This window comes from Monodon monoceros, unplaced genomic scaffold, assembly GCF_005190385.1.
Source record: "Monodon monoceros isolate NGI ecotype Baffin Bay Population unplaced genomic scaffold, NGI_Narwhal_1 Super_Scaffold_10, whole genome shotgun sequence".
NCBI lineage: Eukaryota > Metazoa > Chordata > Mammalia > Artiodactyla > Monodontidae > Monodon > Monodon monoceros.
The window spans coordinates 51,533,523-51,553,906 of record NW_021703766.1 but is presented as its reverse complement, the minus strand read 5'-3'; the positions used below and the strand labels follow the sequence as shown (position 1 = coordinate 51,553,906).

The window sequence follows — 20,384 nt, the reverse complement described above, 5'->3', positions numbered from 1 at the left end:
CGTGGGGTTGTTTGACTGGGATGGGCTTCGAATGGTTGGGTTTGGTGCGACTAGAGCTGGAAATGCAGTAAATTGGGCAGGTGTTGGGGGTTATATCTGATGTGGTGATTGTAACCGGGAATTCATGGTGGGGCCTGGAGATGGATGGGAACTTTTCTCCTCCTCTACCCTGACCCTCACCTCTCCCATCCCTGCCCAGCTCGAGAGCACGGCAGACACCACATCCCCAGCGCACACATCTTTATTAGACCGGATGTGGGATTCCCAAACCCAAACAGGCTGCTTCTGTCCTGCACCAGCGCAGCCATAGAGACCTTCCCCCTAGTTCCTGGGGAGACCAGCTCCCCTCTGGAAGGTGTCAAAAGTTAGTGGCTGTCGTGGGTGCCCTGGAGCCCCTGGTATGGCAGGGGAGAGAGTCACGGCTGTGCCCCGAGTCGTCCTCCCCTAACCCTCTGCGCTTAAGACGCTGCCCCTCCTGGAAAAGGGCGGCCACGTCCAACAATGCATCCTCGATGTGCTGCCCCAGCCGGTGGGAGTCCTGGAAGGAGAGATGTGTCACGTCCAGGAGAAGCTGGGAGAGGAGCTCCCAGGGGCTGAGAAACAAGAGGTCTGGGGTCCCCGTTCCTGGGTCTGAGGGGTGAGGGGTTTGGGTATTAGGACTCCTGGATCATGGGATGGTCGGGAGATGGGAGTCTGCGCTCCTAGGAGAGCAGGGAAGTGGGAGTCCTGAGGGAGGAAGGGGCGGGGGTGGGTTAGTCTCACCGTTCTTGTGCTTGATTTTTTGCTGGAGATGTGGAAGGTGATCACATCATCCCCCATGAAGATGTAGGAAACACCATAACCATGGTCATCAGCCTTGACAGGGACAGAGTGAGGGCAACAACATAGCCCCCGGTCCCCCTCCCCACCCCCCACTAGGTAGGAGTGCGGATGCCCAGCCCCCTCCTCCCTCCCTCAGGGCCCAGGTCCACTCACAGGCCCGAATCCACCACCAGAGGAAACATAGGCGGGGTAACTGTGGACGTCGAACAGGTGGATTTGCTGAACAGCAGTCTGGCTGGTGGCCAGCTGCCACTGCTCCGAGTGAACCTGAGGGACAGAAGTCGGTCACGTGTGCAATAAAGACCAACTGACCGGCAAGTCCGCGCCGCCTTGGCTGAACTGCCTATTTCCCTTAAATCTGTGCCGTTCTGCCCCTCCGCTTCCTGACGTCACCCCTCTGCTCTTCTCCCTTTTGACCACACCCCTCTTTCCTTCTCCCAGAACCCGCCCTCTCTCCTTGTCCCCCCTCCCCCAACTACGCCCCTCTCCCTTTCAACCCCTGACCCCGCCCCTGTCCTCTCTGACCACGCCCCTCGCGTTTCTTTCCATAACCACGCCCCTCTTTCCTGGCCCCTTTTCCCTCTCCGCTCTCTCCCTTTCTTTCCCGGGTCTCCCTAACTCTCTCCTCTGTAGATACCTCCATTTTCCAACATCACCCTCCTTTCCCGGAAGTGCCTCCCTTCTCCAGTGGTTTGCCACTTCCCTCTTTAACCCTTTCCCTGCACCCCAACCTGGTCCAGGAAGGGAGACTGCAGGTGGAGGAATTGGGAGACGATGTAGAGAGCAAAGAGGTGGCGGTCGACCCCCTGTCCACTCATCGCTGCCTTCAGCAGAGCTTGGTGCTTGTCTACCGCCAAGCGGAACAGGGCGAGGCACTGTGGGTCCTGGGGTCCCCGGGGAGGTCACAGGTCATGGAAAGACAGGAAGTGGGCTTACTGCTGAGGCCTGTCACACCCCCGGCCTCAACCTAGCTTGCAACATCCCTGCAAGGCAGAGATATCAACTCTATTTTGCAGAAGGGAAACAGGCACAGAGAGGGGAAGTCATTTGCCCCGGGTCACACAGCAAGGCAGAATCAGGTGGATTCCCAGGGCTGTCTGACTCTAGGGCCCAAACTCCTTCCATTGAACCACAATACTTCATAAGTTGGGGGGAGAGGGAACAGAGGTGCCTGGGGGGTTCTGAGCAGAGAGGTTATATAGGGAACATGAAGAATGGTACAAATGAAAGGCACAAGGTCACACAGAGGTTAAATAAAGAGACCTACATTGTGGAACCTGGGCTCCCTCTTGGGTGCTCCCCCAGTGCCCTCTGCGTGACCTCCATTAAAGCATGTATCACACTGTGCTGAGCTGAACCACCTCTGTCTCCCCCCATCAGTGAGCTCCTTGCGGTCAGAGACCAGGCTTGGTTCCTCCCCTGTCCCATCACGGAGCTTGGACCTGAGAAGGTGCTCCTTAAAAGTTCGTAAATGTATGAATGAGTATGTGGAAATGACTGAAGCCTCAAACGAGGCCCACACCCACTGTCTTCTCTTTGTCCTCCATGGCTCTCACAAAGTTGCAGGCCTCCCTCGTGCAAGAACGCACCGTCTCTGTCCGCCCTTCCAGGAACAAGCGAGTCATGGTCGACTCATAAGTCAGGCAGAATTGACCCCTGTCCTGGGGACAAGGAGGAGAGGAGCCTGTCAGCTAGGCCCAGGAAGTCTTCACGGACTTGACCCCCCTCTGTCTGGACCTCCAGCTCCTCCTACCCATGGACATGTGATTGGGAGAGAGAAATCAAGATGGCGGACTCACCATGGCAATAACCAAGAAGTCATTAAAGGGGTCAATGCGGCGGGTCTTGGGGGCCCAGGTGAACTGAGGTCCTGAGAGGGGGTGGGGGTCGGGAACCCAACTGACCCGAAAGTAGGCCAGCTGCAAGGCCATCTGGATGAAGCTGTCTGAAGAGAGGTGCCAGCGTTTGATGAAGCTCTTGCCGAAGTGGGAGAAGGGGAAGACGTGGCAGTCGATGTTTCCAGACAAGGTCTTGGCTCCCCTCAGGGCTAGAGAGATGGATAGATGGATCTGCCAGAGAAGGAGGAGGGAGGAATGGCCAGGGGTTACAGATAGGGGTAGGTCAGAGCTGGGAATGGGGCTAGAAGTGGTGGGAACGGAGTGAGGTTGGGGTGGAATATGGAAGAGGGGACAAAGAAGGGAATGGAGCTGAAGGGCTAAAGATGGGGCTGGCAGTGAAGATCAGGATAGGATTTGGGGTTGGGGATAGGGATAGGATGGGGAATGGGGTTGAAAATGAGGACTGAATTGGAGCTGGGGATGGGGTTGGGACTGGGTATAGGATGGGATATGGGTTAGGGTTGGGTATGGGATGGAGTTAGGGTTGAGGATGGGGTTAGGGTTGGAGATGGAATTGAGTTTAAGAATAGCGATGGAGTTGGGGATGGAGATGAGTTTGGTGTGGAGATGAAGTTGGGTTTGAGTGGGGATAGAACTAAGTTGACATCGGGGATGGAGATGGGATTGGGGTTGAGCGTGGGGTTGGGTGGTGGGAAGAGGGTTAGTATGGGGTGGGTTTGCATTTGGGGTTGTGGTTGGGATGGAGTTAGACTGAAGATAGGGTTGGGGTTTGAGGTTGGGGCTTTTTGGGGGATGGGGTGTGGGTTTGGTGTTGGGTTAGGGATGGGGTTGATTTTTCAGTTGAGATTGCAGTGGGGATGAGGTTAGAGTCAAAGCCAGGAATTTGGGGACCTGGAAGAGAGGCCTAGAAACCAGGCCTAACCTTGTCTGGAAGGTCCCAGTGCAGCCGCTGGGGCTGGGGCAGTGAGAGGTCAGGGTGCCCCTTGCAGTGACCATCTGCCGTGTAGCCCAGCTGAAAGCATTCTGTGGCCAGAGTGAACTGTGTACAAACGGAAGCTGTCAGAGTCCCTTCCTCCCTCTGGACCAAGGGACATCTAACCAGGGACCTCTTTTCTTAAGTCCCTTCTTAAGGGGGTCAGGGACAATCCTTGAGAAACAGAAACGTCTGATGGTCACAGGTGGGTTCTTGGGGTCATACTCATTGAGAGCAAGGCTAATACTAATACTCAGTGCTTACTGCCCTTGTACTTCTGACAGGCGGATAAAGAGCCACCAATGGCTGCCCCAGCCCTCCCGAGACAACCCCCGCCATGATCCTAGGACAGGAGAGAGAAAGCTGGGCATAGCATGGGCTTCTAGGGCTCAGCATTCCTTCTGATTGAGTGGTACCCATGCCCTGCTGGTGGTTAAATGTTTTAAATCAGTCCTGATGGAGCACCTACTATGGGCCAGCCTCCCACTTAATTTCTCCCTAGAAAGAAGGGATTAAGATCCACATTTTGACATTAGAACTAAATGAGGAGAAGAACCTCTCACTTTATGCCTTAGAGTTTCCATTTCTCTTTATCTTACTCTATGTGACATCTCTTTGTTCAAAGTCAATATGCAGAGATGACAGATGACAGGCAGTGTCTTGAGGGTCTGAGGTTAAATTGAATTGGGAGTGTCATTTACCAATATAATCAAAGGCAAATTCCCATTTTATAAACAATAAACAGGCACAGAAGACTCAGTGCTTACCTGGGGCTGCTCTCAAGATCTGGAAGCAACCTCCCTTCCCCTCATACATGCCTAATCCACACCCTGGATCCCAGCTAACCCCTCATGCAACACCACGGAAGACTGGGAAACCGGTGGGGTGCAGACACCACCCCTTATGATTTAGGTACTAAGTGAAACAGAGAAAAGAGAGATGCTAAGGTTCTCAGGACTGGAGTGGAGCTTAAAGATAAAAGAAAATCCAACCTTTTCACCTGATGAAGCAGAAACTGAGGCTCAGAGGAGGGGAGTAACTTGCTGAAGGTCACACAGCAAACCAGAGCTGGGAGATAGGTCTGACCCAGTGCGAGTATGATACGGTTGGTCACACTCTGGTCTCAGAGCATTCTGGATTCTTATTCTCACTCTGCAACTTCTGGCTCTGTGACTCTGGGCAAATCACTTCCCTTCTCTGAGCCCCACATGCCCATTCATCAAAGAAAGGTCATAGGGACTTCCCTGGTGGTCCAGTGGTTAGGACTCGGTGCTTTCACTGCTGGGGCCCGGGTTCGATCCCTGATTGCGGAACTCAGATCCCACAAGCCATGTGGCACGGCCCCAAAAAAAAAAAGAGAGAGAGGGCTTCCCTGGTGGTGCAGTGGTTGAGAGTCCGCCTGCCGATGCAGGGGACACGGGTTTGTGCCCCGGTCCGGGAAGATCCCACATGCCGTGGAGCGGCTGGGCCCGTGACCTGTGGCCGCTGAGCCTGTGCATCCGGAGCCTGTGCTCCGCAACGGGAGAGGCCACAACAGTGAGAGGCCCGCGTATCGCAAAAAAAAAAAAAAGAGAGAGAGAGAGAGAGAGAGAGAGAAAGAAAGGTCATAATCCCAGACACCCTTTTTTGCTGCGGGGCAACCCTGGTCTGGTCTCTGCCTCTCTCTGAGCCTCCGTTTTTCCTCTGACCTTAAGGTGCTGGAGAAGAAGGTCTTTGGAGATGGGCGGGGGGGGGGGCAGCCCGCAGGGTGGGGCCGGCCAGCTGCCATACCTCCCACATGTGTCCTGAGATGGGGCAGTCAGCCCACGAGTGCTCCACGCTGAGGCCCAACTTCCCGTTGGAGAAGACGATTAAGGAGAAGGATTTGTCAAACCAGCTGCGGGGGGAGAGTTCAGAGTATTCACCAAAGAGGCCAGGAGGGACGTCGGGGGGCTCTCTGTGAGAACTCAGGGGGTTTCCGTGGGGAGATCTAGGAATCTGGACTGGGGTCCTGGTATGGGGAGCTCTAAGAAGGTGGAGGTACTGATGGTCTCTGAGATGTGTCTCAGGTTTGGAGAGTTCAGGGCTTTTGAAAGAATGTGATAAAAAAGTTCAGGGTTTACGGATGCTGAGAGCTTAGGCGGACTCTCCCAGGAGCCTCAGAAATCAAAGTGGTGCCTGGTGGGCATCAAGGAAGTTGTCTGAGGATCTCTACGTAGGCGGGGTCCCAGGTGTGAGGTCCTGGGTTTGGGGTGCCTGCATTAAGGTCTGAGGATTCCATAGTTTGCAGTTCTGAGTCTGAGGTCCCCAGGCTTGGGGTCTAGCTGCAGGTCTCTGGGTCTAGGGGTCCCAGGTTTGGCATTTGTTAATCCTCATATCTGGGGTCACTGGGTGTGAGATTCTGAGTCTGGAGTCCCAGGTCTAGAGTTTCTCAAGGTCTGAGGGTCCAGGTCAGGGGTTTGGTGGTCCTTAGATCTGTGGTTCTGGATCTGGGGTCCCAGGTCTAGCGGTTATCTGCTTCAGAGGTCCCCAGGTCTCAATGCATTGGGTCTGGGGTCACAAGTGGGGTGGGGTCCAAATCCCCAGGCTGACTCACCGGTCGTGGCCCCTACCGGCCAGCAGGGCATGGGCGTAGGCGTCTAAAGAAGCTGCGGGGTCCTCCCTGGTGAGCCCTGCGGGCTCAGAGTCGAGTGATACAAAGAAAGCAGCCCCTTCGACGGCCTCCAGGGCCTCCTGGGCCTGGGTCTTCAGGGACCTCCGCACCTGGGCCCACACGTCCCTGTCGGGGGAGTGCCTGAGTTCCGGCTGACTCTCTACCCTGCCCAGCCTCCACCCAGCCTGCAACCTCAAGATGCTGGCTGGGCCTCTGGGCCCCCAGATCTGTGACCCTCACCTTGGAGCAGCGGTCAAGGCCGCCAGATGCTCCTCGTGGGGGCAGGCAGGAGAGGGGTCGTCCAGGATTCGCTGGAACTGCTGCTCCAGGGCCCGCGGGGAAAGCAGGCCGCTTTGGGTGTGGGTCCCCAGGCGGAAGAATCGGCCCCGGTGGAAGACGGCCACGTGTCTGCTGTCACGGAGGTGGCGGATGTGGTCTAGGGGTGATACATTATAAGAATAACGTGGTCTGTGATGACCTAGATGGGTGCGATGGGGACGGAGGTCCAAGAGGAAGGGGATATATGTATACATATAGCTGATTCACTTTACTGTACAGCAGAAACTAACACAACATTGTAAAGCAGTTATACCCCCCCCAAAAAAAGAATAACGACCTTTATTAGGCACTTTACCAAGTGGCTTGCACTGTCTGACACACTCCTTTAATCCTCTAGGTACCCTTATTACCCCATTTTAGAGAAGAGGAAACTGAAGCTCAGAGAGGGTAATAATTTGCCCAAGGTCACACAGCTTGGGAGTTACAGAGCTGGTATTTGAACCCAGGCAGGCTAGCTCCAGAGAGCGTGCTCTTAGCCACTACACTGTCCTGCCTCTATCAGTGAGGAGGGGAGAGGGGGCTCACCTTTGTGGACCCCGGGAATTCGCGTGGTGTTGAATATCTTCTCATACTGGGCAGAGCACAAGGGCCGCATTCCCATCAGCAAAGTCTGCAGGAGGTCATGGGCCCATGAACTGCTTCCCAGGACCCATGTGGCCTCATGGTCTCAGGACCACAGCCTCTGTCCCCAGCCCGCGGGGGCAGCCCTCTTACCGGCAGGATCTCCTGTCGGTTCAGGCGGTGGCGGTACAGGAGGAGGGCGTGGACCGCGTTCCCCGCACGGGCGGCCTGCACAGGAGTGGGCGTGACATACAGGAAGTCCTGCGGGCCGGTCCAGGGGATACCAAAACGGCTGGGGTCAGGTTTGCCTCTGATGGGGGCACTGACCCCAAACACAGGTCTTGATCCCAACAGAGGCAGGATGGTGAAATCCAGATTGCGATTGAGGTCACTGACCCTAAACCCCGCATTCTACCCAGACACCCCAACCCTAGACCCCAGGAACTATGAACCCCATCCCCGGCCCGGTGCCTAACCTCCTTCTCCCCTTCTCACCATCATATAATAGTTGCTATTCACCATCAGTGAGTTCCGGGAGCGCAGGTACACAAATTCTTCCCACCAGTCACTGACCTAGGAGTGGGGCAGAGAGACACACAGCTGCGGTGGCTGGGGTCAAGGTACGGGGGGTGAGTGGGGGAGGGGAGCCCCCCAAGACTTTGCTATGGCAAATAGGGAGGGTGGAGCTCAATGAAGGAGGCATCAAGATCAATAACTAGCAATAACCTAGAAGTCCATCGATGGGGGATCAGTTAGCTAAACCATGTAACCCTCGTGTTATGGAACACTTCACAGCTGTTAAAAATAAGTTACATCTGGGCTTCCCTGGTGGCGCAGTGGTTAAGAATCCGCCTGCCAATGCAGGGGACACGGGTTCGAGCCCTGGTCCGCGAAGATCCCACATGCCGTGGAGCAACTGAGCCCGTGCGCCACAACTACTGAGCCTCCACTCTAGAGCCTGTGAGCCACAACTACTGAGCCCGCGTGCCACAACTACTGAAGCACACGTGCCTAGAGCCCATGCTCTGCAACGAGAGAAGCCACCGCAATGAGAAGCCCGTGCAACCGCAACAAAGAGTAGCCCCCGCTCACAGCAACTAGAGAAAGCCCGCGTGCAGCAACGAAGACCCAACGCAGCCAAAAATAAATAAATTAATTAATTTTTTAAAAAGTTACATCTACATTACTGACAGAGAATGAGCACCAAGACAGGCTGCAGAGTGAAAAAGGCTAGGCACACAACAAGATATATGAAACTATCCCATTTTATTTAAAAAAATACTACTAAGGCCCAACCTGTTCACCAAGTGGATGAATAGACAACCAAAATGTGGTCTATCCATATGATGGAATGTTAATATAAAAAGGAATGAAGTTCTAAGTCTTCGGGGCTACAACGAAAACATTATGCTAAGTGAAATGACTCAGGCACAAAAGGACAAATAGTGTATGATTCCATTTCTATGAAAAATCTAAAATAAGCCAATTCGGAGAGACAAAGTAGAACAGAGGTTACCTGGGGCTTTGGGGAAGTGAGAATAGGGAGATTCTGCTTAGTGGACACAGAGTTTCTGTTTGGGATGATGAAAAAGTTCTAGAGAGAGATAGTAGTGATGGTTACACAACGCTGTGACTGTACTTAGGACCACTGAATTGTACACTGAAAAATGGTTACAGTGACAAATTTTATATTATGTATATTTTATTTTATTTTATTTTTTTTGCGGTACGCGGGCCACTCACTGTTGTGGCCTCTCCCGTTGCGGAGCACAGGCTCCGGACGCGCAGGCTCAGCGGCCATGGCTCACGGGCCCAGCCGCTCCGCGGCATGTGGGATCTTCCCGGACCGGGGCACGAACCTGTGTCCCCTGCATTGGCAGGTGGACTCTCAACCACTGCGCCACCAGGGAAGCCCAATACATTATGTATATTTTAATCACAATTAAAATTATATATGATATTTGTTTTATATATAATATTAAATATTAATGTGTTATGATATATAACCTATTACTAAATACTTAAAAATTATATGTTATAAATAAAAATTATATACTTAAATATATGTATATATCTCCCTGGGTATAAATATATGTATATATACACTCAGAAAAGACTCTGACCAAAGTGTTTCTCACAGGCGGTGGTGGGAGAAACAAGAATTAAAGGGAGGTAGTCAGAGAGGAATTGAATGTTTTCTAGATGTTTTTCTTTCTTCTATGTCATAGAATCGCGTAGAATCTATGAAGACATACATGTTTGCTTGCGTCTTAAAGTTCATGGCATCCTACACTTCCTTACACTTAGACTAGGCAGGATGTAGCTGTCATTCCCCGGAAATGTGCAACATCTTCTGGAAAAATCCATAAGTTTCCAGCGAACGGTAGAAAAGTTCGATATATTGACCTAGCCAGGGGTTATCTGGTTATATGCATACATAAAACTTCATTAAGCTGTACATGTAAGATTTGTGTATTTTACAATACTATATGTATAATATTGTGGCATTCCCTGGCAGTCCAGTGGTTAGGACTCTGCACTTCCACTGCAGGGGGCATGGGTTCAATCCCTGGTCGGGAATTAAGATCCTGCATGCCCCTGTGGCCTGGCCAAAAATAAATAAATAAATAATTTGTAACATTATATGTATATCATGTACCATTTTTTTCAAAGAAAAGCCTCACCAGCATCAAAGCTTGCTAAAGTCTGTGACTCAGAAGAAAGTCCTAGAGATAATTGTGGAGCAAGATTTTAACTTCCAGGAACCCAACTGTTGGGATGGGAGGTCGGGGAGGGGTGGGGCGGTAGGGGCGTTGGGGAGGTGGCGATGAATCAGAAAATCTCCAAAGAAAAAAAAAAAAAAAGAAAGAAAAAAAAAAATCTCCAAAGCAAAGCAAAAATTAATCTGGTTTTAATAAAGGCCACTTTAGTGCACTGCACCAATGGCTTTAGGTACATCATAGGATCTTTCAGGAAATGCTACATTGTCAAGGTTCTTACTGTGTTCCTGACAGCACAGAGGATGAAGCTGTGCGGAAAGTAGGAAGATACGGATAAGTCTGAGTCAAAAAGCAATTGAGAAGAGATGGATTCTGAGCGTGAAAGTCTTAGGGATGCTTAAGCCAATTTATTACAACTTACATTTCCGTTTTTCTGAGCTTGCTTGGGAGTGATAGCTGATACAAATCTATGTCTAAGTAAGTCTGAGCTGTTTTAACGTATACAGTTGATTCTTATTACTCGCGGTCATTATGTCCTGTAAAGTGGCAGTGAACGCTGATTAGCGAACACTGAGCCATTGTTCCAAGGGGAAATCAGGGTCAGGTTCCTTCCAGCCCTGTTCCATCTCAGCTGGGAATGTGCGCGTCGGGCAAGCCAAAATTTTTGCCATCCTGCGCATGTCCGTGAATGACTATGAAAGTGCCATGAATACTGATTTGGGGTTACAAATACATTTTAGCAAGTCAGCAAATCTGCAAATACAGAATGCATGAATAATGAGGATCGACCTATATAATAAGTGATAAGAAAGCACTGTGTTAGACTTTATTTTCCCTTAGTTGTCCATAAGATAATGGTGTATGTTATAACTGGCAGTGCCTTAGAGGTACAATGAAATATATATAATATGGTGTGTATATACACTATTTATATATAATAAACAACACATATTTATATAATTTATATATTATATAATTGCTCTATTATTTATATGTGTATATATATATATATTTTTTAAGAGCAGAATCTGGTCCAAGAGCATGAAGGGAAAAAAAAAAAACCTTAAAACTAAGGCTTGTTGGGCTTCCCTGGTGGCACAGTTGTTAAGAATCCTCCTGCCAATGGAGGGGACACGGGTTTGAGCCCTGGTCTGGAAAGATCCCACATACCGCCGAGCAACTGGGCCCGTGCGCCACAACTACTGAGCCTGCGTTCTACAGCCTGCGAGCCACAACTACTGAGCCTGCATGACACAACTACTGAAGCCTGCGCGCCTAGAGCCCGTGCTCCACAACAGGAGAAACCACCGCAGTGAGAAGCCCGCGCACCTCAACGAAGAGTAGCCCCTGCTGGCCGCAACTAGAGAAAGCCGTGCACAGCAACAAAGAACCAAAGCAGCCAAAAATAAAATAAATTTATGAAAAAAAACCCACTAAGGCTTGCATAAAAAGAATGAAATATTGCCATTTGCACAACATGGATGGACTTAGAGATTATCATACTAAGTGAAGTAAGTCAAAGAAAGACAAATATTATATGGTATCACTTATATGTGAAATCTAAAAAAGTGATACATCTGTCTCTTCTTCCTACCTCCACCTCATCACATGCTGCCTGACAGGTATTTGTGGCTTCCTACGGAATGGGAGGCCTGGAAGCCGCTTACAGGGTGACTCGCTTACTGGTTCTATGCCTCGGTTTCCCAAGGATCTCAACTCAGAGTGCGTTCTAGGGCTCTAGCTCCTGAAATCATAGTAGAAGCCCGTTTGGCGTCTTTGCCCAGACAGGGGAGAGGAAACAAGAACTGGGGGCGGGGCTTAGAGACTCGGCAGGCCAGAGGAGGGGCTGAAATGTTGGAAGGGGCCCGGAATTCCGGTTAAAATATTGGCGGGTTGGGGGCGGAGCTCTAGATGTGGGCGGACCCTGGAGGCGGAGCTTAGATTATTGAAGAGCCGGGCTCAGAATGCGGGAGCATGGGGGGACGGGGCTCAAAAATGTTGGCACAGGATGGACGGGTTCCAGAATATGGGAGAGGAGGGAGGAGCTCAGAATATTGGATCCATCTGGGGCTGGGCTTAAAATATTGGAGCGTGGGGGCGGGGCTCAGAATGTTCTCATGTCTGGAGTGAAGCTCCAATCTCCGCTGGGCCTGGGGGTTGTGAGCGGGGCGGGGGGGCGGGGCGAAAAACTGGCAGGGTTAGGAGGGCCGGCTCAGAACCTTTGCCTACAGGATGCTGTACTCACATAATTGGACGCCCACCAGGACTTGAGCTGAAGGTACCACTGCAGCAGTGACGCCTGCAGCCTCAGGAATTCCCGTGCTAGGGCCGCGGTCCAGTCGAAGTCCTCGTCGGAGAGGACGGGTCGGACAGACTCCAGATACTGAGGGGCAAGGAGGGGAAGACGGCAGGTCACACCCCACTGCTCCGCAGCCTCCCGCCCCATCCCCGGGTACCTGGCCCACCTTGCGCACGGTGTCCTGCACGGAGGGCACAGGCTGACGCGGCAGGGAGCGTTGGTAACTGAAGAGCATTAGGTGGCGGCCGGAGAAGATGCGAACCAGGGCCTGGCGGAAAATTAGTGGTTCATTAAACTCCTCACTACAGCCCGGCAGCCAGGTGTCGGGGGTAGCGGGGTGGCAACCCACAGAGAGAATGGGGCAGGGAGAGTTTGAGCAGGGCTCTGCCCCTCGCATACCAGCCAGGTCTTGGTGCGTGAGGACATGGCTCCGTGGGGTTGGAGGAGCCAGCCGTGGTAGGACAGAAGTAGCCTCAGGGCCACATGAAGCGTGAAGATCAGAGCTCCCCACAGACACGAAGCAAACAGCGCGGCCGCCAGGACCCCCCGAAGCCTGTGATGCTGTCCACCCCTGGGGTAGGGGGGGTAGAGAAAAAGAGTATAGGCCTGGGTCTCCTGGCCTCAGAACACCCCTCGCCTCCAGCCCCACCCAGCGCCTGCCGTTCCTAACACTCTGACTCTGATCTTTTAGCTGTTGGAGGAATATCCTGTAGCATTAGAGTTGGTCAGAAAAAGTCCAGTTTCCTCATTTGTGAAGTGCTAGGTGTGATTTTTTTCTCGGTACACCCACCATTTCCTCCCAGGACTGCGGAGACACCAAGCTTCTAAAATCACTTCCCATGGAAATTGGCAGGTGGTTAATAAATAAGAGCTGGTATTTCTAGTGAAATATACCAGATCAAATTACACTGTAAGGCAGTGGTTCTCAATGTGTGGCCCTTGGACCAGCAGCATCAGGACCACCTGGGAGCTTGTTAGAAATGCAAATTTCTGGGCCCCATGATCTCCATCTCTTGGCATTCAGGCTAGCAATCAGTGTTGTAACAAGCCTCCCAGGTGACTTCAATACAAACTCAAGTTCAGGAAATGCTGGCCTAAAGATACAGTAAATCAACATGTTTGCAAAGTTGCAATCAGACAGGCTGTGAGCAAATCCCACCTGGAGGACTCGGGGCAAGCCACTTCCCCTCTGTGGGTAAATCTAGCCTTCCTAGAAATTTCTATGTCTGATCCTGGATCTGCCCTTTGAGGCCGTCTGCACAAAGTTTGAACCTTCTTCCCCAGGAGGACTAATCCAAGAGTTAGAACCTGCCACTTCACCCACATCTGGTTTCCAAACCTTCCCCAACAACTATAGTAATTCAACCACTCCTATTTAATAACCTCCTAGTAATGTACTGAATATTCCACATGCATGATTTTGTTTAATTACTCCAACCACCCTAAGAAGCAATTATTATTATTCCCACATTACAGGTGAAGACCCTGACACCAAGAATGGTGAGGTCTCTTGCCCAAGACTACACAACTGTCGATTAGCAGAGTTCATACTTCCATTAGTATATATAACCATAACTGGATATTGTCTAGTTTGCCACCATCCCCTTTAGCAAGAAGCAGCCAGGATGGAAAATGTACAGAGACAAGAGAGGAAATCACCTCCTTTTACTTGAGTCTGTACCTTTATTTATCTGACCCCAAGTAAGTCTCAAGGGTTACTTTTCTTTAAGGGGCATACATGCTGATAGAGAAACTTACTGGGTGGAGGGAAAGGGATTAGGAGGTTACTGGGCTGAAGTGGGAGACCTCACCAGTCTGGCAGCAACTCTTTGATTTTCTCCATCAGTCCTAAGGAAGGATCCAGCTGGAGGAACCAGGCAAGCTGGATTGCACTGAAGAGGAACAGCCAGCTGAGGGGGCTAGCAGGGAACACACCTGTGAGAAAATCGTTCTGCGGAGAGGAAAGGGCACCTATTCAATCAATTATCCCATCTGCTCAGCACCATTCTTAGATGTTGATTCAGCACTGAGCTGGGTGTACCAGACGCTGTGGGGAACAGACACATCTGGGTCTTGCCCCCAGGGAGGTCAGACCAGAATGAAGTGAGTACTAATGGCGATAGGATAGGGCACGTTGCTCAGCCTGAAGGAGTCAGGGAGGGCTTCCTGGAGGAGAGGTTACTCCCAGGCAGGACCCCGAAGGTAAAACTGTCAAAAAAGCAAACTGGTATCCCCTATACAGCAGGGTCCAGAGCTCAGGAGCTGGCCATGGGATGACTGAGGAATGAATGAAAGTGTTGGGTAACTAATCAGACTCCCAGGGAAGCATGCTAGAGTTGACTAACATTTCCTTTTAAATATTTATTTATTTATTTATTTATTTATTTATTTATCTTTGGCTGCGTTGGGTCTTTGTTGCTGCCTGCGGGCTTTCTCTAGTTGCAGCGAGCGGGGGCTGCTCTTCGTTGTGGTGCGCGGGCTTCTCATTGTGGTGGCTTCTCTTGCTGAGGAGCACGGGCTCTAGGCGCGCTGGCTTCAGTAGCTGTGGCACGTGGGCTCAGTAGTTGTGGCTCGTGGGCTCTAGAGCACAGACTCAGTAGTTGTGGCTCACGGGCTTAGTTGCTCCACGGCATGTGGGATCTTCCTGGGCCAGGGCTTGAACCCGTGTCCCCTGCATTGGCAGGCGGATCCTTAACCACTGCGCCACCAGGGAAGCCCCAAGAGTTGACTAACATTTAATGAGCACTTACTACATGCCAGGTGCCATTTGCAAGGCTTAACTCTTTAATTAACTCCCAACAACCCCGTGAAGTAGGTACTAAGATGTTCTCTTTTTACAAAAGAAAACACGTAGGTTCAAAGTCACACAGAGAGCATGGTTAAGCCGGGATAAGAGCTGCTGTTGGTTTTGGTATCACCACCAGGGCTCAAGAAACCACTCCCTCTCCTCTTCCCACATTTTAATAACCAAGAAGGCCTCAGAGATCATGGTTTAGACCTTGGGCTCTGGAGTCCCCACCCTCTGCGTTCAGATCTCTGCTCTGTCACTATCTAGTAGAGTGACCGCAAGCAAGTGACTTTACCTCTCTGTCTCAGTTTCCTCATCTGTGGAATGGGAACAATCCCAGTACTTGGCTCATAGGGCTGTCACAAGGGCTGGATGAGGAAATATTCCACAAATGCTTACTGCAGTCCAACAACAGTGACAAGACAGCAAGATTCCTGCTCTCATGGGGGATAGAGACAATACCTACATAAGTAAAGGCTTTAGTGAAGTGGGTCGGATGACGAGAGGTGCTATGGAGAAAAATAAAGCAGAGGGCTCGGGGTGGGGGGAGCAGAATGGTAAATTGCATAGCTCATAGCCAGGCACACTGTAGGTCCTCAGTAATTATGATGATGATCCCCTCTGTTGCTAAGCTACTTCTCACTGGAGATGTAGTTACTTGGCAGTCTCCCTTTGGCTTGGCAGGAAAAGGTTACTGGCAAATGTGGTTATTTTTGTTGTTTAATTTTTTTTAAAAGAAATTTTCAGTTCTTCTATCTAGGGCTCTGTATTGCAATGGAACAGGGGCATCCTAATAACAGGAAATGTCTCCATAGCACTTCCCAAGTACAAGGAGCGTCATTAAATTATCTCGTTCCCCTGTCACTCAGTAAGATAGAAATTATTATCTTCATCATATGGGTGAGGAAACTGAGGAGACAGGAAGTTTGAAGAACTCGTTGAAGGCCACATGGCCAGGAAGTGGTGGAGGTAGGATTTGAACCCAGGTTCCCTGGCTCCAGGGTCCACTGTCAATCACTTAAACCATCCGGGATGCCTTGTGACCCTAAGGCACCAGAATGAACCACAAGGTACCGAACTCTGAAGTCTGCCGTATCTCAGAATTTCATATTCATTTGGAAATGATTTCAGATGACACTCAAATCTCCTGCCAATGAACCACCCACTAAGTGCCGGATGCCGTGCCATATGCTTGGCCCAAGTGACCCACTGCACATAATTCGCAACAGCTCTTTTGGCATAGATATTGAGATCACATTCTAGAAAAGCACCCCAGGATAGTGGGGCCTCAGCATGGACTCCAGAGCCAGACTGCTAATTCTAGCTCTGCCTCTACTTCTGCATCTTAGCAGCTGTGTGACCTGGGAAAAGTGAAAGCACCTCTCTGGGCTTCTGTTTCCCCATCTGTAAAATGGGACTAATGATAGGCTTACCTTAGAAGGCCCTAATGGGACTTCCCTGGCAGTCCAGAGGTTAAGACTCCATGCTTCCACTGCAGGGAGCGCAGGTTCGATCCCTGGTTGGGGAACTAAGACCCCACAAGCCGCGCGGCACAGCCAAAAACAAAAAGCCCTGATGAGGACCAGATAAGCAACAGAGTCAAAGGGCTTGGTTGGTACTGAGCCTGAGACACATTACTACCTAGTCTGATTTTAGAAATGAGAAAGCAGAAGCTCAGAGAAGTTACTAACATGATGGAGGCTACACAGCACCTATGTGGCATGTAAGACAAGAATCGCGATGCTGGAGTGGTCACTTCTGTGAGCCAGGCCTTCTGCTAAGACAACTAATGCTTACAACAATCCCTTGAGGCAGGGACTGTCAAGGTTCCCATTTTTTAAGTGAAGAAAGTAAGGTTTAGGGCTTCCCTGGTGGCGCAGTGGTTAAGAATCCGCCTGCCAATGCAGGGGGCACGGGTTCAAGCCCTGGTCCAGGAAGATCCCACATGCCGCAGAGCAACTAAGACCGTGCGCCACAACTACTGAAGCCCGCATGCCTAAAGCCCGTGCTCCACAACAAGAAAAGCCACCAAAATAAGCCCATGCACTGCAATGAAGAGTAGCCCCTGCTCACCGCAACTGGAGAAAGCCCGCACGCAACAACAAAGACCCAAGGCAACCAAAAATAAATAAATAAAATAAATAAATTTTTAAAAAAGAAAAGAAAGTAAGGTTTAGCAATGAGTCTATGGAATTACAGCTCTGGCATTGCTGATGGCACAGCCCCCATCTTGGGACCAAGTTCCAGGAGCTACGGCTTCAGGGTGGTTCCTGGGGTCCCAGACTGGAGAGGAAGGATGTGAGAGCTCCACATGACCATCAGGGAGAGAGGCAGCTATGTGATAGAAAGGCAAGAGTTGTCATTATTACAATTATCAATTAATACTAATATGAGGATCTGGTGGGGGCCATTTGCAACAGGTGACATGAGTCAGAAAAGAGCTTCAGAGGTGACTCAAATACAGGGGTGACAGTCAAAATATTCGACACAGCAACACCAGTCCAAATCCGTCTATAAGCATAGAAATCAGAACAGTGGTTGCCTTGTAGTGAGGGTGAGGTAGGGAGTGCTGGCTGGAAAGGAGCTCGAAGGAACATCCTAGAATGATGGCAGTGCTGTCTTGATGGGGAGTTGGTTACACAGGTATTATACAGGTTACAAAGATATTACAAAATTCAAGGACTGTACACTTAAAAACAATCTGTGCATTTTTCTGTATATAATTAGATCTTAGTTTAAATGTCTATTTATGTGTATATATATAAATGTGTGTATTTAACCACAGGTTAACATTTTAGCTGCTGGGTTGGCCTGAGGTGCAGGGGGTTCCAGGGGCGGGGTCTCTCTGGGAGTTTGGGTTAGTGGCTATTTATTCACTGGAGCAGATACACCTCTATTTTAATAACCATTTTAACAACGAATATGGCCACAGAAGTGTGATCCACCCTGCTCAAATGTCTCAGCTTCCAGAGATCCTCCTGGGCTGCCCCCTGGTTTTATTATAACACCTCCATGCTCCCTCTTCCCTGCCTGCTTTATCTTCCTCCATAGCACGTCACCACCTAAAATACTCTATGGTTTGCTTGTTTATCTTCTTTATTGCCTTCTCCTCCAGCTTGATCAAGAGCTCCATGAGGGCAGATCTGTCCGTCTTGCTCCCTGCCGTGTCCCCAGTGCTCCAAACAGTGCCAGGCCCTTAACAGATGCTCCACAGATATTTGGTAAATGACGAACAATATTATAATCTAAAGCTAACACTTACTCAGCACTTGCCATGGGCCAAGCACTTGGCTCAGTGCTTACATGTAAGAATTCGTTTAATCCTCGAAACTGTCCTGTGAGGGAGGTGCTACCATCACTCCTGTTTCACATGTGGGGAACCTGAGTCTCAGAGCAACGCGCTTGCCCAAGGCCACAGAGCTAGTCAGTGGCAGAGCCAGGATTCAAACTCAGTCCTGGCAGACCCCATAGGTGTTCAAGACCTGTGTTCACAGAAAGAGGGTGTGACCAGCAGGGAGACTCCATACGTAGATGGCGCCAGAGTTCTAGAACCAGGGAGTCTCGGGCTGACCTGGGTGGGCCCTGGGTAGATGTGGGCATTCTAGGGCATTCTAGGGCAAGGAGTCTGTCTTTTCCAGAGCTGGGGCAGCAGGGTTTGTGGTGATGGGTAACTAGACGATACAGACAGTGGAGGTTCACATCTCAGAACTGTAGGGAGGGTGCGCCACATACTGGAGAGGGTACTGGAGGTTCACAGCAGGGGCAAGGAGGGGCCTCTCAGACCCAGTGGGTAAGGACTATGGCAAAGAGGGTCCTTCAGGATTGGGGTGTGGGCTACCCAAGATGTTGATCAGGCCATGGGGTTCTGGAATCGGAAGCACCTCATTTAGAGGTAGAGATGAAAGGGAACGGTAAGGGGACTGAGTTCTAGAAAGTGGAATGAAAGTTGTGTTTGTGGGTGTGGGGAGAGTGGGAAGGGCTTCCAGGAAGTGGGTACAAGAGGTAAATGGCAGTTCCCAGTAGGTGAGGTTGAGGATCCCGGAAGTGAGCCATAGAGAACCCGGAAATGGCTTTAAGGGGTCCTGAAGTAGACACCAAAATTCCCAGAAGGGGTGACAGGATCCCAGAAGTGGGACCACCAGGACGCCGGAAGGGAGCCTCAGGCATCCCGGAAGCAGGTAACTGGATTCCCGGAAGGAAACCAAGCCGCAGCCCTCCTCACCCAGAAACGGGACAGATGCCTTTTCCAAGAGCGCAGTCCGGAGAGGTAGATCTCCTGCAACATCGGGGCACTGAGCTCCACTTCTCCCGCGTCCGAAGTCAGCGAGGGTCGGAAGCCCACGGCCTGGTGCGCTTCAGCCATGTCACGCTACAGCCCTGGGAGGAGGACAGAGGGTCATTCTCCAGACCCCCAGCCCCTTCTCCGCAGACCCAGGGATATAGGACGCCAGCTCACCCTTCCCTAACCACCTGAGGGGTCTTGAGGGTCCTGGCCGAAGACTCCGGTATCGGGAGGACTTCAGTTGGGGACCTCTGTGAACGCACAGAAAGGCAGGAGGGATAATTTGTGGGATAATAGCCCTTTTGCGGCTATTCTGAGAACATGGTGCGGGGACAGTGCCCCCCCCCCCGCAAGGGCCTTTCAAGATTCGGGGTTCGGGGCGGGAAACCGGTCCAGGGTGAGTTGCGGGATCTCGGGAAAAACATTAGTCCCAAACCCATTTGAAATGAACACCTGCCGGAAGTTGGCAGTGTCCACTCCATTTCCGCTTCCCATTCCAAGGCTGGGGCTGGGGGGTGGGAGTGAGGGGGGATTTGGGTGGGGGTTCTCTATAAATTCATACGCTCTGGGGTAGCCCAGCGTCCCCTCCCCCCGCCCCCGGGCTGAAGGGGATGCGGGGGGAGAAGCACCCTACTGCGCATGCCTCGCGGGCAGGGATGCTGAGGCTGAGAGCAGAGGCGAGCGTCGAGGACAAGTGATGGAGAGGCCCGCACTCCCAACCCAAGACACAATCCTCCAGCCCCCGCAGGAGCTCGGGCCCCTCCAGTCCGGCACTTACCACGCTGAGTCAGGGGTCCGCCGATCGGATCCTGGAGACCAAGCCCGAGTACACCCCCCCGACCCCCGATTTAGAACGCCGGACTCAAGCCTCCCACTTGCATATGCCCAGTCCCAGTGACTATGAGTCCAAGACTTGGTCGATGGGCCTCCGGAGCACCTGTCCGCCTCCAACTATCCAACATCCAGGAACCCGGATTTCTGTCTAACGGGTGCCTCGCCGAGTATTCAAGTCCCAGGTTTTAACCCCGCCTCCTTCCAATCTTCTATCCCCGCCCCCTTCCAATCCCCGCGCTCAGTTCCCGCCCCCTTATCCCAGCGTCCAATCCCCT

At 51.3% G+C, this 20,384-nt stretch overlaps 1 protein-coding gene across 2 annotated transcripts; it reads right to left on the bottom strand.

Moving 5' to 3' along the window:
* Positions 1–225: 225 nt before the first annotated feature.
* Positions 226–20,289, bottom strand: CPT1C (carnitine palmitoyltransferase 1C). 2 transcript variants are annotated; one of them, XM_029207034.1, is made up of 19 exons: positions 20,054–20,289; positions 19,216–19,370; positions 14,017–14,156; positions 12,605–12,776; positions 12,372–12,473; positions 12,152–12,289; positions 7,682–7,759; positions 7,340–7,447; positions 7,151–7,235; positions 6,527–6,722; positions 6,230–6,412; positions 5,425–5,530; positions 3,604–3,720; positions 2,727–2,891; positions 2,349–2,483; positions 1,554–1,706; positions 976–1,089; positions 763–855; positions 226–538 (listed from the first exon to the last, which is right to left on the bottom strand). In XM_029207034.1, exons 2-19 carry the CDS (start codon positions 19,354–19,356, stop codon positions 359–361), a joined length of 2,406 nt encoding a protein of 801 aa, XP_029062867.1. In that variant the 5' UTR covers positions 19,357–19,370; positions 20,054–20,289; the 3' UTR covers positions 226–358. The 2 variants fall into 2 exon arrangements, with proteins under 2 accessions (XP_029062867.1, XP_029062877.1); XM_029207044.1 differs by having other exon boundaries at positions 230–538; positions 7,340–7,414; positions 20,054–20,269.
* Positions 20,290–20,384: the final 95 nt, after the last annotated feature.

Coding starts and splice junctions, on each gene's coding strand:
- CPT1C (XM_029207034.1), bottom strand. CDS start 19,356: ATGGCTGAAGCGCACCAGGCCGTGGGCTTCCGACCCTCGCTGACTTCG. Junction 6,413..6,526: donor GCCTTGACCGCTGCTCCAAG/GTGAGGGTCACA, acceptor CTCCCCCGACAG/GGACGTGTGGGCCCAGGTGC. Junction 1,090..1,553: donor AGTCTCCCTTCCTGGACCAG/GTTGGGGTGCAG, acceptor TCTGTCCCTCAG/GTTCACTCGGAGCAGTGGCA.